Raw genomic sequence first — 16,696 nt, forward strand, 5'->3', positions numbered from 1 at the left:
GAGATACTCAGCAGACTCATAGAATGGCAGATGTCCTAAATAGCACTCTGGCCTCAGAATCAGCCCTAAAGGCATTCGGAGCTGGCTGAAAAGCTCATGAGAGTATTTCAGGCATGGAAAGCCAAGACACTCTGGCAAAAGATCTCTGCGAGTGAGATCCCAGTGGAAAGAACAGGGCATCAAAGAAGGAGGTACCTTTCTCTGAAGGGAGGAGAGAACCTCCACTTTGACTATGACCTTGTCTAAACAAGATAAGAGTCGGAGAACTCAGAGGGCTTCCATAGCCTTGGAAACTCATGACTGGAGCATAGGGAGATTACTGATGCCATAGACAGGAGTGTCAATTGGTAAAGTCAACAACAGGAGTCACTGTGCACTTACTCCTCATGTAGGATCTCCATCCTTAATGTGCTGTACATTGAGATTTAATGCTATAACGAGTACTCAAACAATATATTTCACTTTGTGTTTCTATGGGGGTGCAAACTGTTGAAATCCTTACTTAATGCATACTAAACTGATCCTCTGTAAAAAAAAAAAAAAAAAAAAAAAAAAAAGAAATTATCAATTCCCAACTTGACTCTCACTGGGATTAAACATGACAATAGGTCTGCTCTGATTTCATCATCATTTAAAAAAAATCATCTATTATTTTTCACTTTATGTTTCTGTGTGGGAGCAAACTGTTGAAATCCATACTTAATGTATACTAAGCTGATCTTCTGTATATTAAGATAATCGAAAATGAATCTTGATGTGAATGGAAGGGGAGAGGGAGTGGGAAAGGGGAGGGTTGTGGGTGGGAGGGACGGTATGGGGGGGAAGCCATTGTAATCCATAAGTCGTACTTTGGAAAATTATATGCATTAAATAAAAGTTAAAAAAAAAAATAAAAAAAAATTACAAAGCAAAGAAAAATAAATAAATAAAAGATAGACAAGAAAAAAACAAACAAAAAAAATCATTATAGAGTGTCAGTTGTTAAATCAACAACAGGAGTCACTGTACACTTGCTCCCCATGTAGGATCTCTGTCCTTAATGACTTGTATTATGAGAATTAACAGTAAAACTAGTCTTCAAACAGTACTTTATACTTTGCATGTCTGTGTGGGTGCAAACTGTTGAAATCTTTACTTAGTATAGAGTTGATCTTCTGCATATAAGGATAACTAAAAATGAATCTTGATGAAGAATTGGATGGGAGAGGGAGTAGGAGGTGGGACAGGAGTGAGGTGGGAGGGTGGGTATAGGGGGAAGAACCACTATAATCCAAAAGGTGTACCTATGAAATTTATATTTATTAAATAAAAGCTTTCTAAAAATAGTTATAGACTCTGAATGGAAATAAGTATTTTACTTGACCCTAATAAAATACAATAATATTTCTAAATTCCAAGTCATAAAGATAATGAACTCTTAATTAGTAGTTTAGTCTGCTGGAAAATATTAACTGTAAAACAGTAGAAATTGATTGAGCTGTATTTGCAACTCAAGAGGTTCCCATGCTATATTCTGTGCTTTTTTCAAAAAAAGATTATTTATTTTAAAGAGTTACAGAGAGAGAGAAGAAAAGAGAAAGAGAGAGAGAGAGAGAGAGAGAGAGAGAGAGAGAGAGAGAGAGAAACTCTTCCATCCATTGGTTCACTTGCCAAGTGGCCACATGGCTGGCAGGGCACCAAGTACTTGGGCCATCATCTGCTCTCTTTCCATATGCATTAGCAAGGATCTGGATTGGAAGTAGAGCAACCAGAACTTGACACAGTGCCCATATGAAATGTCAGCCTTGCAGGCAGTGGCTTAACCTTCTGCACCACAATGCCAGCCCCAATCCAGTGTTCTTTTGTGGGTGACAGGGATCCAAGTACTTGAGCTATCACATGGTGCCTCCCAGACTCTGCATTAGGAAGAAGTTGGAATAGACAGCAGAGCTGGGACTCAAATCCAGGCTCTCAATGTGAGACGTGGACATCTTAACCACTTTGCCAAATGCCACCCTTCCCTTATCTTTTGATTAGAATATTGCAACGCCCATTAAAAAGTGATAAAGCTGAGTTTTAGGTAGATTCACAATTGATAAGAGTTCATACAATCCTGATTTATGTATTTTGGAAAATATGCTTTTTTGTTTAATTGTTTTTCTCTCTTGGAATGATAAAAATTACAGCTTTAGTGCCTATTGTATTCCTGGCACCATGCTAGCTCTATTACTTAAATTATTTCAGGCTTCAGGTAATCAGTATTTGAAACTTTCAAATGTAGAGACTTGTCCCAAATCACAGCCACTAAATAGCAAAATCTGGATCTGGGTTGGGGTACAGGGTCCTCCTGGGTTCTCGTTTTCAACTGTTCCTCTTGTTAGATATACCAAGACTGCAAGACCCGGACCTTTCTTTTTAATCTGAAACATATCTCAGAGTGGTTTATTCAGCTGCTAATTTTCAGAGATGACATCATCCATATCGACAAATAGGAGGCTGACTTAGAGCTTCTTTTGAAAGCAGTGGGTTCCATGACTGCTGTCTTCCACACTGTGTTATAAACTCACTGTATACATTACATACATGTGAGCCTGTTGCATTGCTCTAATGGAACTTGAGGACAAGGGATAAATAGGACAGATGTGCTACTATTCACAGTGTTAGCTTACAATGAGCAATATCTTCTGTCTCTGACTTGGGAGTCTTCAGTTAGGATCCATGATATAGCGTTAGACTAATTTTGTAAGTACAGTAAAATCAAATTCCCAAATTGACAATTTGGATTCATGTGTCTTTCTCCAAAGCTATCACTTGAACAATACTTTATTGAAATTATTATTATAATTCATCATTTCACCTTTGCCCAATATATTTTACCCTCAGTTCTAGCACCTCAAAAGGTCACCTTTCTTTGCCTATTTATCTACTATTCAGATTCATAAATCTAATTGTTTCAACATTGTCCTTTATTTTAAAACTATTTGAAGTTGTCTACTATTTTTCCACAGGGGAAAAATCAGAATTAATTTCTCTTTAATCATAATCCTTTAATAATTTCCATCAATCTTCAAAATTTAGTTATATAAGACTTTATGGGTAAATCAATATTCTGTGTATACATGTTATGAATGTGTAATCATTGTTTACAGGTAAATTTCATAGTTTGCTATAATTATAGCTCTTTTGCTTTTTGATTTTTCCTAGTGTTAGTAAATGTCTCACATTAACAATTGTTTCAGTTTCTTTAGTTCTACTTCTAACTCAAATTCAGCTCTCCATCAGAGAAACAAAATCACTCTCAGTAGCTGAACACAGAAGGTAGTATATCAACTCCTCTATTTCTTTCCACTCAGATAATGAAATTTTGTATTGATGTTCTGATTTTTACATGCTTTGTGTCTCATTTTCTATTTCATGTATCTTGATTTTTTTCTGGTAGATTTCTTCACTTCATCTTCCAAACATTCCACTGATTTTTCCCACATTAGTTTACTGTTTGCTCCTATTATGGATGGAATGATGCAATTTTCCCTTTCCTAGGAATATCCTATTTGACGTACCTAATTGTCTGAATTGTCCAGTGACATTTTTATAGTCTCTTATGCTTCCTGTATTGTTCTCTTAATTCAAAATTCTTTTTGTTCCATTAGCTGTCCTCTTTTATTTTCATGTTTTCTTTCCTGTGTGTATTTATTCTGTTCTCTGCTTTAAAAAAATTACAAGATGTCCTCAAATGTCTGTGTATCTTTAAAAAATGAGGCACCAGAGCTATCTGAAGCTGAGTTCTTAGGAGGTGAATAATGATCTTAACTATAGGGTGATAAAATGGTTGCCCAGTCTCATGTTTTCAGCACATGCAGAACTTTATCTTGGACAAGATAGTTTCCTCATAAATATATCCTGTCTACTGCTCAGGGGGAACTCAGTCTGCTTTCATCACTTTAAGGCAGGCCAGGGATATGAACTTTCAGTGCACCAGCTTCCTGTCATCCTCATTTTCTTGGTATGATGCCTCAGGAGAGGCAGCAGTTGTGCCTGGAGTCCCTCCTCGGAGTTCTTGAGAAAACCTCACTGATATTTTCCGTTCTTTTGCTTTCCTCCCAGGTCCGAAAGTAAGAAGGGTTAAAGAGCATGGTGAGGAAACCAGTAGAAGGGGGTTCACTGTTGCCACAAACTGAAAATCGATTTTTTTTTTTAGCTCTCATTTAGTCCTCACTTTTTGAAGTCCTAGCTGCCTAAGATTTCTGAAATACTTAGATTTTTTTTTTCTCCTTTTGGAGTTTTGGCTGAGGTTTCTACTTGTTCTCTGTGTTGTCAATTTTCGCCTATCTTTAAACTCTGTTGTTATTACTTGCCTGTTGTCTTCCTTCCCATTATTTTCATTCTGGTATGTTAATGCCATTTTTATGTTTTATTCTGTTTATTTACTTGTTTACTGGGGCTTACAGAGGTAAAACAAATAAATGCATAGGTTTGTTTAGTCAGTTGCATTTGCCAGGATCTTCTTCTCTAAAAGAACAGGAAAGAGATCTCTCATGAAACAGATGCTCCATTGGTAAACTGAGCAAGATTTTTTTTCAAGCACAATTTTTTGTTAACAAAGAAACTGAACATTTGAAGTATTTGAAGATTTCAAAGTCCTGTGAGGCCTCCAAAAACAACTTGCAAAAAATGAATTTTTTCTTTGATCATGTGAGCCAGGAGCAGCAAAGACTAGGAACTGAGAAATCTGTTTCATTTGAATTTATACTGAAAGACAAAAGATGCACTTCTGAATTATTCCATAGCTTTTTTCAAAATATTATAAGAAATGTGAGCAATTCATAATAGGTTACACCATTCATGAAACACATATCTTCAATTTTATTCCTCTGCTTCAAGACAGAAAACAATTGAGGCTTTGCAAGGGACATAATAACAAAGTCTCACTAATCCTACTTAAATTATTTAATCTCTCAATGTAATAAATATCCTTTAGCATTCTTTAAGATAATACATCAGAGCAAGTGATTTAGTACAACTTTAGTCTTGAAATTAGTTTTCTTAAGTAAAAATCCTACTTTGCGAATTTTCAGAATGGGCAGATTTCATTGCTTTTAGCTTTGATGACATCATCAGCAAGAAGCTCCCTGGAAGAAGTCCAGCTTTCATAATCTATTTTCCTTAATGATGAGGAAAAACTAAAAGCTTGCTAGTATGGGTTTATGTTGACATTTTCTAACCCAAATAATAGTCAAGCAAATGCCCATAATATTGTAGTGTGTGTTTCATGCACATATTACATACACACACACACACACACGGTGTTTCAATTCTATCATTGGAAATAATCCAGATATTCTAACTTTGCAAAATGATTATTCGACGCTACTGGGTGATAAATTCTTAAACATATGACATCTAAAACCTGTTTGAAATGAGAAAATACTTTATAATATAATTTAAAATACTTTCAGAAATATAACTTCCAAATTAGGGAATTAAACTTTTTTCATTTGTACCCCATCATGAGACCCTCCACTCGTCATACATTTATAGCCCAAGGAGTCAAGAACCATGATGTTAGGTTAAGCCTCTATCACTTAAATTATATGTACTTCATTCAGAAGTAATGCATAACTTATTATAAACAATTCAAACAATATGAACTTACTTAGAGCAGAATTTATAGCTCCTCCTTGTTATTGCCCAAATCCCACTATCTGTTTCCACAATTAGTTATTCTCAACTTCCTGTATGTATTTACGTGCGCATTCACATTCTAAGAAATGCATCATTAGGTGATTTCATCATTGTGTGACTATCATAGAGTATGTTGACACAAACCTAAATGGCATAGCATACTACTCACCTAGTGGGCATAATTGTGTATGCTATAATTTTATATGACTGGCAGCACAGTAATTTTGCTTATACCAGCATCACCACAAACACTTGACTAATACCTCGCATTATGATAGTTGGTCATCACTAGGTAATAAGAACTTTTCAGCTTCAATATACACTAATGGGACCACCACTGTATATGTGATCCCTCATTGGCCAAAATGTCAATATGATGCATATAACTGTTTTGGCATACATAATTATAATTACAAATATAAATGTTTCAAATAAGCATAACATAAAAAATTATTTTAAATACATCTTGTAGACTTTTTCTTATGAATACATCTAGACGTATCTGATGCAGAATATGTCATGATGGAATCCATCACTGTGTTTTGCCATGTTTTTATTGCTGAAAATATAGACTCTTTTGTTGTCATTTCAGTGCTGCAGTGGGTGTCTTTGTATCTTAAAAACACATGAATGCATACTCAATTTAGATTCCTGGAAAAGAATTGCTAAGTGGAAGGATAAATTAATTTTCTATTTTTATATATCTTAACAAACAATATCCCCAGTTAATACCAAGTAATACTCCCACAGAGAGTATATTAGAGAACACTAAATATTACCAGATGGTGATACATTTACAACAAGCTTTATCAGTTTGCTACTTGCATTTTCCACCTACATGTGTATTAGTAATTTTTGCTTCAACTGTCAAATACAGTGTAGAAAATTAAAAATGAGAAAAAAATTCTGTAGTTTTATGCATATTTTTGCTTACTATGGTCTTCCTTCCTTCTTGATAGTCCCATGTCCCTTCTTTTCTCATTACTTTTCAGTTTGGAAAATTTTTCTTAGCCATACTTTCAGGCTAGGCTTACTTATAATAAATTCTCTTAGTTATGTTTTATACAAGAATGTCTTGATTTCACCTTCATTCCTTAAGGATATTTTCACTGGGTGTAAGATTCTACAGTGACAATTTCTTTCTTCTAGCATCTGAAAAATATGCATCATTTCTTTCTGGTTTCCATGATTTCTGATGAAAATCTGCTATCATTGGAACTGTGTTTCCTCAATAGGTAAGGTGTCATAGTCTCTATCTTTTTTCAGCATTTTTATTTCATTTTCAGAAGTTTGTATATTATGTGTCTTGGTAGGGATATATTTGAGTTTATCCTGTTTGGGAATTCGACAACTGGAATTTGTAGGTTTATGTCACTTACAATATCCATCAACATTTCAGCCATTATTTCCTCTTTTTGTTGTTGTTACATTCCTACAGGTTTTGGAGGCTCTGTCCTTCTCATGCCTCTCCTATAATCTATTATTTATCTGCTTAGGTAATATTTTTAGATTTATATCATTTTTGAAAGGAAGAGTTAGAGAGAGAAAAAGAGAGAGACAGAGAGACAGAGAGAGAGAGAGAGAGAGAGAGAGAGATCTTTCATCCACTTGTTCATCCCCAAAATGGCCCCAACGGTAAGGACTGGACAAGGCTGAAGCCAGTAGCCAAGAGTTTAATCCGGGTCTCCCTTATCAGTGCAGCAACCCATGTACCTAGATCACCTTCTGCAGCTTTCCCAGGTGCATTAGCAAGGGAGTTGGATTGGAAAGAGTGCTGCTGGGACACAAATCTGTGCCAATCTGGGAAGCCAGGGTCACAGGTGGCAGCTTAGCTACTAGTCCACAGTGTCCGCCAATCTGTTTATATATTCTTATTCTTTTTTCTTAACGTTTACTGATTTTCCCCCTTTTGTCTTCATTTTTATTTTGAGTCTGTGCACTGACTTTTCATGTTGGTTGTTGTATTTTTTCTGTTCTAAAATTTTCACTTGATCCTACTGTGTAGTTTCTATTTCGTTTCTGAATCTATTTTTTAAGCATATTTGTAAGTGTTCATTGAAATATTTTATTATAATTACTTTAAACTCTGTGTTAAATGTCTGATATCTCTGTTTTTGCTGTTGTAATAAGATCTTAAGATCTTTTTTCATTCATTTTGAGATTTCTGGTATTTTTGTTCGTTGTATGATTAATGATTTTCCATTGTGACCTAGACAATTTTACACTTCTTTATTAGACTGAATCTTATTTAAGCTTTGTTTTAATTGCCTTTCTCTAAGACTGCTTTGCCAAATAAGAGTGATGTGCTACCTTGCTAGTTCCAGGAGGAGGTAGAATTTAAAGCTTCCTAATCAGCCTTTGTATTGACTTGTGAGGAAAGAGGCTCCAGCTTCTCACAGGGTCTCCACTGACATTACCATGGGAGTTGTCTCATTACTGATGGGTAATACTGAAAGTCTTCACTCTCCACCAGGACACTTTTGAAACTGCTTGAGTAAGAGAGAGTGCATGCCTTGTCCCTGCATGGGGCATCTAAGTCCTGGCCCTCCCAATGTGGTCTCTGCTGATATTGCAAGGTGGACGCCTTATTACTGGTTGATGGGGAATGAAAGTCTAGCTTTCTATATGGTGTTCCCTGACATAGCTTCAGAATAGGAGTTGGGGTGGGTAATTTATTACAGTCAAATAAGACCAAAAGTCGAGACTTCCTACTTGTTTTGCTGGCTTGAATGTGGGCATGAGGAAGGGTCAGCATTTTTCTGTGGTGTGCAACTAGAGTGACCCATTGATTAGAGGCTTTCTGTCTTGCAACACTGTTCCTTTGCTCATATTTAGAGAATCTTAGGTTGGCTAGGAAACTAGGCTTTGTTGGGATTTGTCTGTACTTGTTGAAATTTCCAGTTTTATGGCTTTTTCATCTCCAACTATGAGATTTATGAGAAAAAAGACTATCTCTGGAATTCATTGTTTTTCCTAAGATTCCAAAGTCCCTAGCCAATCTGCTTTCCAGGTGTCCCCCTGGAAGTCTCCCTGTTTTGTGTATTGTGTCCAGGGCTTTTATTTCTACATAGGAGGCAGAATGTGAAAAAGCAGCTTTTCTAAATATTTCCAAAAGCCAAATTGTTACTGTGTATGCTCACAATTTTTTGTAATTTTCTAAAATATTCAAATTTTTTGCCTGAATATACCATTATGTTATTCACATGTATGAAAGCAAAGGTCTCAATGAGTTATGGTAACCAAAATATTCCCTTTTTTCCCAGAAACCTTTTATTTAAGGCATAAACACTTCATTCATTCCATAAATACAAATTTAGGAACATAGTGATTCTTCCCACCCTCATACCCCCGCACTCCCACCCTTCCTCCTCCTCCCTTTCATATTCTCATTCTTATTTTTTACTAAGTTCTATTTTCAGTTACTTTATACACATAAGTAAAGAATTCAACAAATAGTATGAGAAAAAAAAAAAAAACTGTTCCTCAACAGTTTAGGCAAGGGCTGTTCAAAGTCATCGCATCTCAAAGTGTCAATTTCACTTCTATAGATTATCTTTAGGTACTCTTTTTATTTATTTATTTATTTGACAGGTAGAGTTACAGACAGTGAGAGAGAGAGAGACAGAGAGAAAAGTCTTCCTTCCATTGGTTCACCCCCCCAAATGCCTGCCATGGCTGGAGCTGCATTAATCTGAAGCCAGGAGCCAGGTGCTTCCTCCCAGTCTCACAGTCTCCCATGGGCCAACCTCCACTGGCCTCTGGAGCTACAGCAGAGAGCTGGACTGGCAGATGAGCAACTGGGACTAGAACCAGGGCACATATGGGATGCCGGTACCACAGGCTTAGCAAAGTGAACCACAGCATTGGCCACTGTCTTTAGGTATTCTACTAGTTACCACAGATCAGGGAGAACATACATTATTTGTTCTTTGGAGACTGGCTTATTCCACTAAATATAGTGTTTTCCAGTTGCATCCAATTTGTTGCAAATGACAAGATTTCAGTTTTTCTACTGCTGTGTAGTATTCCATGGTATACATATCCCATAATTTCTTTATCCAGTCTTCAGTTGACTGACTTTTGGGTTGATTCCATGTCTTAGCTATTGTGATTTAAGCTGCAAAAACATGGAGGTACAAATAACTCTTTCATATGCTGAATCCATTTCCCTTGGGTAAATTCCCAAGAATGGGATGGCTGGGTCATATGGTATATTTGTATTCAGCTAGCTGAGGTATCTCCATATTGTCTTCCACAGTGGCTGTACCAGTTACATTACCACCAACCGTGGTTTAGGGTACCTTTTCCTCTCACATCCTCATCAGCATTTGTTGCTTGTTGATTTTTGTATGAAAGCCATTCTAACAGGAGTGAGGTAAAACCTTATTGTAGTTTTGATTTGCATTTCCGTGATAGAGATCCTGCACATGTTTTCATGTGTCTGTTGGCCATTTGGTTTTCCTCTTTTGAAAAATGCCTGTTTAAAGTTCTTTGCACATTTCTTAACTGGATTGTTGGTTTTGTTGTCATTGAGTTTCTTGAGTTCTTTATATATCTGAATATTAATCCTTTGTCAGTTGTGTAGCTTGCAAATAATACCTCCCATTTTGTTGGTTGCATCTTCACTTTGCTGAGTATTTCTTTTACAGTGCAGAGCTTTCAAATTTGATATAATCTATTTGTCAATTTAGGCTTTGATCTCCTGTACCTTTGGGGTCTTTTCCAAGAAGTCTTTGCCTATGCCAATATCTTGCAGGGTTTCCCCAATGTTCTCCAGTAATTTGATTATATTGGGTCATTGAATTAAGTCTTTTATCCATTTTGAATGGATTTTTGTGTAAAGCGTAAAGTAGGTGTCTTGCTTCATACTTCTTCATGAGGAGATCCAGTTTTCCCAGCACCATTTGTTGAAGAGAATCTCCTTGCTCCAGGGATTGATTTTAGCTCCATTGTCAAAGATAAGTTGGTTGTACATGTGTGGATTTATTTCTGGAGGTTTAATTCTGTTCTATTGGTCTGTCCATCTGTTTTTGTGCCAGTGGCTAGCAATTAGTCATTCAAGGTTATGTGAAACACTTATTAGTTATTTTTCAAGAAATCTGATGTCACAGAGTGACATCAACATGTTCTTGTTAATTTCAGACAGCAATAAATATTTTGAAAGGAAGTCTTTTTCATTTAAAACAGAAAAATTTGGAAAGCAGACATAATCTATTGAGTTGACGTGAAACCAGTTATAAGATAAAACACTATGTATAAAACCACTTTGCAGAAAAAAGTATCAAAATAACTAAGTTACTAGCTTAAATTTTAAATCCAACTGTGTTATTGTATGTTACTACTCACAAAGGTAGCAATATTCTGCTGGCGCCGTGGCTCACTAGGCTAATCCTCTGCCTGCGGCGCCAGCACCCTGGGTTCTAGTCCTGGTTGGGGCTCAGATTCTGTCCCGGTTGCTTCTCTTCCAGTCCAGCTCTCTGCTGTGGCTTGGGAGTACAGTGGAGGATGGCCCAAGTGCTTGGGCCCTGTACCTGCATGGGAAGACCAGGAGGAAGCACCTGGCTCCTGGCTTCGCATTGGCACAGTGCACCGGCTGCAGCGCGCCAGCCGTAGCAGCCAATGGGGGGTGAACCAACAGAAGGATGACCTTTCTCTCTGTCTCTCTCTCTCACTGTCTAACTATGCCTGTCAAATAATTAATTTAAAAAAAGAAATATTCTTCATATTCAGTAAATATATAATCAAATATCTTCATTCCCAATGAGAAGGGAAGTCAATAAAAGGGAAAGTAAGACAAAAATAAAACATGAAAGATTGCCTTTAAACCAAAATCCTCATTTAAAAAAACTTTTATTTACGGATAAAAATTTTATGTATTTGTATATACAGATTCAACAACATAGTGATACATTGCACCATGCCCTTCCTCCTGCCCATTTTCCCAACCTTTTTCCTTATCTCTCTCCTATTTTCATTCTAATTTTTTACAAACATCTATTTTCAGTTAATTTTATACTCATAAGGTTAACTCTGCACTAACTAAAGAGTCCAACAAATAGCATGAAGGAAAAAAACCTCTGTTTAGCTTTCATATTTTTGAAAACACATTAATGGTAATATAAGTATTTAACAATCACCTGTTGCTATAAGTAGAACATATTCTCCCTATAATAAGAAATATGACACTTCTGTTTCTGATATATTTTTATAACAATAATTTAAGAAATAACTATAAAGACTTTTAAGACAGTACCTTTATTTCAGAAGATTTTTCAAAAGTGACACTAATCACTAAGTATCTCTTTGTAAATTGCTATTTACTGAATCCATATTCATTTGAAATTTAATGAACTGCCAAAGATGAATGAGTCTTTCAAGAAATTTTATGACTATATTTTATTTTTGGTATTGCTCTTGCTATATTTTGTTATTTTTCAAATGCATGGTTTTCTGAGAAATGCATAATGAATAACCAAAATATATATGTTTTCCAGGGATTGTGATGTTTTGACTGTCATATATCGTTACATATTCAAGTATATCTTTCCTTTTCAGCTTTCTTTAAAGTTTATCAACCAATTATCATCAGGAAGCATGTTTGAAAGGGTAAAAATTGGCTAGCCAAAGTTAATATATAAAAGGGTGACCAGAGAAGTTCAAAGATACCTATTAAAAATGCGTGCACCTGGAAAATATTCGTGTAATTTGGATCCCAGGTAAACAGACATAAATACTTCTTCAGCCGTGCATATTTAAAAGAGGTAGGACCCCTTAAAATTTAATCATGTCGCATGATACAGTTGGCTTTCAATTTGCCTTTAAGATTCCTGTTCTCTTAAGCATCACTTAGATCACTTGTAAAAAATTGAATTTCCATGAACTACTCATGAACTTCTTGATCTGAGACTTAGACCTGTTATTGTTGATCAGACACATTTGAAAAACAGTATACTATAGAAACTCAATTGAAACAATGATAATACTTATGGAAAACTTTTGAAACTCTCACAAAAACCCATAGTATCTTACTTTACTAAAAGCAGGAATAAAGTCTATAAGCCCATGAGAGTATTTCAGGCATGGAAAGCCAAGACACTCTGTCAAAAAAAAAAAAAAAATGACTTAAATGAAAGATCTCTGTGAGTGAGATCCCAGTGGAAAGAAAAGGCCATCAAAAAAGGAGGTACCTTTCTCTGAAGGGAGGAGAGAACTTCCACTTTGACTATGAGCTTGTCTAAATATGATCAGAGTTGGTGAACTCAAAAGGCTTCCATAGCCTTGGCAACTCATGACAAGAGCCTAGGGTGATTACTGATGTCATAAACAAGAGTGTCAATTTGTTAAGTCAACAACAGGAGTCACTGTGCACTTACTCCTCATGTAGGATCTCTGTCCTTAATGTGCTGTACATTGTGATTTAATGCTATAACCAGTACTCAAACAGTATTTTTCACTTTGTGTTTCTATGTGGGTGCAAACTGTTGAAATCTTTACTTAATATATACTAAACTGATCTTCTGTATATAAGGAGAATTGAAAATGAATCTTGATGTGAATGGAAGGGGAGAGGGAGTGGGAAAAGGTAGGGTTTCAGGTGGGAGGGAAGATATGGTGGGGGGAACCATTGTAATCCATAAGCTGTACTTTGGAAATTTATATTTATTAAATAAAAGTTAAAAAAAAAAAACAAAAAAAAGTCTATGACTCACCTAATTGAGTAAAGAACATTTCCATTTTTGAAAATTCTTAGTAATTTGTTGTCTGTAGTGACTTCATGAAAGTTGGCACCCTTTTCATTGGCAAAGAACAAATCAGGTTTCCAAATGGAGTCCAACATGGAGGGGTCGAGATCTAAAGAATCATCAGGATATTCACTATATGCAAGGCGAGGATCATTCCATTTCTGACGGAGAAAGATATTCACTCTGTAATCCTATGATAAAAAGTAAGGCAGAAGGAAAAGGTTAGAATCTTATATGCATTCTTCTGGGTTCTTTGAACTATAACCGGCCACTGAAATATTTAGGCGCTTTCCAGACCCTACAATCCTCATTCATTACCACTTAACAGACACATTTCAGCTCTAAGATTTTTGCCCATGTCTCCAGTGACCTATATGCCTCCAAAGAAAAGACCATTGAAGGTCAAAATTTGTCATGTTTATCTTTTGCTCCTCATTCAAAATTTATGTTGTTGCTTTGTCTTCATACAATATTGTTACTAGACAGTTGGAGTAAAATATTTCACCTTTGAATTTGCTTTCTATAATCATGTTGTAGTTGATATCCGATAACATCTGGAATATGTTTAATGAAATTTTCTTGAATGCTATCTATGTTACAAAAAGTTACCATAAATGCTGTTTCTAACAATGAAAGCACATTTTCTTCTGTTTAATAAACCTTAAAACGAAGTTATGAGTTAGTAGAATATAGTAACCAAGAAACTTCAAAAATTCTTCCAATAATACAGACCAGTTAAAACTGTTTCTCTTACAGATAGGTAAAATTCAGAGATCATACTGAATGCTATAATTCTGTGTATCCCCTGAGTCAACGCTGTCCACTGAAATCACCATCTTCGTCTAACTGCAACCAGAGTTACATAGCAGACAATATTTTCTGAAGATGCCCTAAGTCTCTTTAAAGGTGATAACAGAGTAGAGCTCACATCAGCTTTTTATCAGAGAGTTCATGATAATGTGGAAATCTCACCAGTCAAGGATCTGTAGAAACTAAATGGGGATGCTTTCTCAAGCCAAGGTGAGGCCATCTTCTCTTACAAAATAGTTCAGAACACTATGAAGTTCAGCTCATGGTTGGTGGCCAGTTTTCGTTTCCTTTGCCATTTCACAGCATGTGCCCTAAATACCCCCAGAGGAATTTGTGACTGGGCTATAATCAGACTCTGCCTTATAGATAGGAGGAAGCTAATGAGGACAAGTTGTCAACATCCCTGCCAGGAAAGATAACTTACTCGTAGAGAATTTCCATTTGAACTACTTCATAAGATGTACAATAGAATTTTTTAAGTATTTTTAAGCCATAGCATTTTTTCTACCCCTGAACTGTATGTAATTGTTCCTTACACTTAGGCCAAAATAAAATACTTTCAAGCTGTAATATATAAAGCAAAATTTCATTGAATCTCTTTATTATTATGTTATTAATACTAGTAATAAACTTTATAGACACAATTTCAGATCTTCTAGGAACACTTTCGGCTCCAAAATTAAACTAACAAGACATTAAGCATCCTTCTGTTTTAGTTTATAAATCGTAAAATGAAAAATTTGTTTTTATCTCTCACCATGGTCAAAATGCTATCCTATATCCATTGTGGAGCTCCTTCTATAAAAAACGAGAAGTATCATGTTTCTTAACACATTTAGGTCTTTGTTTAAGGCTATCATTTAAAATAAGACTAGATAATGTACTGAAAACCTAGAAACTCAAATTTTAACAGTCTTCACAGTTTAGATTTTATTTGCCTGTAAATTAACAATGAGTAGGAAATATCCTTATTAAAGAATTATATTTAAAATTTCAAAAATAACTGTTTAAGACTCATTCAGTACTTGTGAACCCTGAACATTTTTGAAATTGTGCAAACAAAAGGGTGAACCCAGAATCTTTCCTGTTTTAAAGAGTCCTTATCAGAGATCCTGGTTAATTTCTAAATGATCAGAAAATAGCTTACCTTTGTCAAAGGAATAAGAACAAAGTTCAAACTCCCTAACACATGCCTTGCTAATTTTATTTTATAAGATTTCTCAATTCTGAAAAAGTGTACAACCTAAGTTCCATGCATCACAAAGAACAGAACACTAATTCTCCCTGGTGGAATAATTGTTTCTAACATCAGCTCTCTAATATCCCCTGTGTTGCCTGAACCATCTGCTCTATGAACCCTGCCACAGGGAGAGTGGTCATCTGGGGCCACTGATTCTGAAATAATTGCTCATTGGGGAAGTGCCTTTCAATTCTCAGTCTCTAACCCAACAGGGATGAAAGCCATTTTATAAAAACTATTTAGAAGCTTAGAAAGGTTACCTCAAGTTTCTCCCCAAGTTCTTCAGTATCCATATGTTTAGTTACTCTCTCAGAAAGAAGTAAAATTAGGCAGGCACCGTGGCTCACTTGGCTAATCCTCTGCCTGTGGCGCCGGCACCCCAGGTTATAGTCCCGGTTGGGGTGTGGGATTCTATCTCAGTTGCTCCTCTTCCAGTCCTGCTCTCTGATGTTGCCAGGGAGTGCAGTGGAGGATGGCCCAAGTGCTTGGGCCCTGCACCCGCATGGGAGACCAGGAGGAAGCACCTGGCTCCTGGCTTCGGATCTGTGCAGGGCGCCGGCCCTCGTGGCCATTTAGGGGGTGAACCAACAGAAGGAAGACCTTTCTTTCTGTCTCTCACTGTCTAACTCTGCTGTCAAAAATAAATAAATAAATAAAAATTAAAAATTAAAAAACAAAGAGGTAAAATTATTTTAAAATTACCAAAACTTTTCAAAAAAAAAAAAAAACCAACTAATTATATCCCAGTCCTGTAAACAGAACTATGAAGGGTTGGTTACAACATAAAATATGTTCAATCAATGAAATAGCACTCTATTTTTCATTCAGTAACTTCTGGGTAAAAATAATATTGGGCTGGCGCCACGGCTTACTAGGCTAATCCTCTGCCTGCGGCGCTGGTACCCTGGGTTCTAGTCCCGGTTGGGGCGCTGGATTCTGTCCCCATTGCTCCTCTTCCAGTCCAGTTCTCTGCTGTGGCCTGGGAAGGCAGTGGAGGATGGCCCAAGTGCTTAGGCTCTACACCTACATGAGAGACCAGGAGGAAGCACCTGGCTCCTGGCTTTGGATGGGCACAACGTGACAGCCGTAGCAGCCATTTGGGGGGGTGAACCAACGGAAGGAAGACCCTTCTCTCTGTCTCTCTCTCTCTCTCACTGTCTAACTCTGCCTGTCAAAAAAAATAATAACAATATTGAAAATTGTAATAGTAGATGTTAGAAATCAATATTCTGTTTAAACACTG

General features: G+C 36.3%; 1 protein-coding gene across 5 annotated transcripts in view; it reads right to left on the reverse strand.

Annotated features, from left to right (window-relative positions):
- GLRA3 (glycine receptor alpha 3) overlaps positions 1 to 16,696 on the reverse strand; it is a 197,423-nt gene that overhangs the window by 83,180 nt on the left and 97,547 nt on the right. For 4 of the 5 annotated variants that reach the window (XM_070069662.1, XM_051832423.2, XM_051832427.2 and 1 more), the window contains exon 4: positions 13,371 to 13,594. In XM_070069662.1, the coding sequence (XP_069925763.1) occupies positions 13,371 to 13,594 (224 nt within the window). Of the gene's footprint in view, positions 1 to 13,370; positions 13,595 to 14,970; positions 15,012 to 15,360; positions 15,437 to 16,696 lie in introns of those variants that run through there. The other variant, XM_051832429.2, reaches the window with a different exon arrangement.

This window comes from Oryctolagus cuniculus, chromosome 2 (genome assembly GCF_964237555.1).
Source record: "Oryctolagus cuniculus chromosome 2, mOryCun1.1, whole genome shotgun sequence".
In the NCBI taxonomy this organism is placed as follows: Eukaryota; Metazoa; Chordata; class Mammalia; order Lagomorpha; family Leporidae; genus Oryctolagus; species Oryctolagus cuniculus.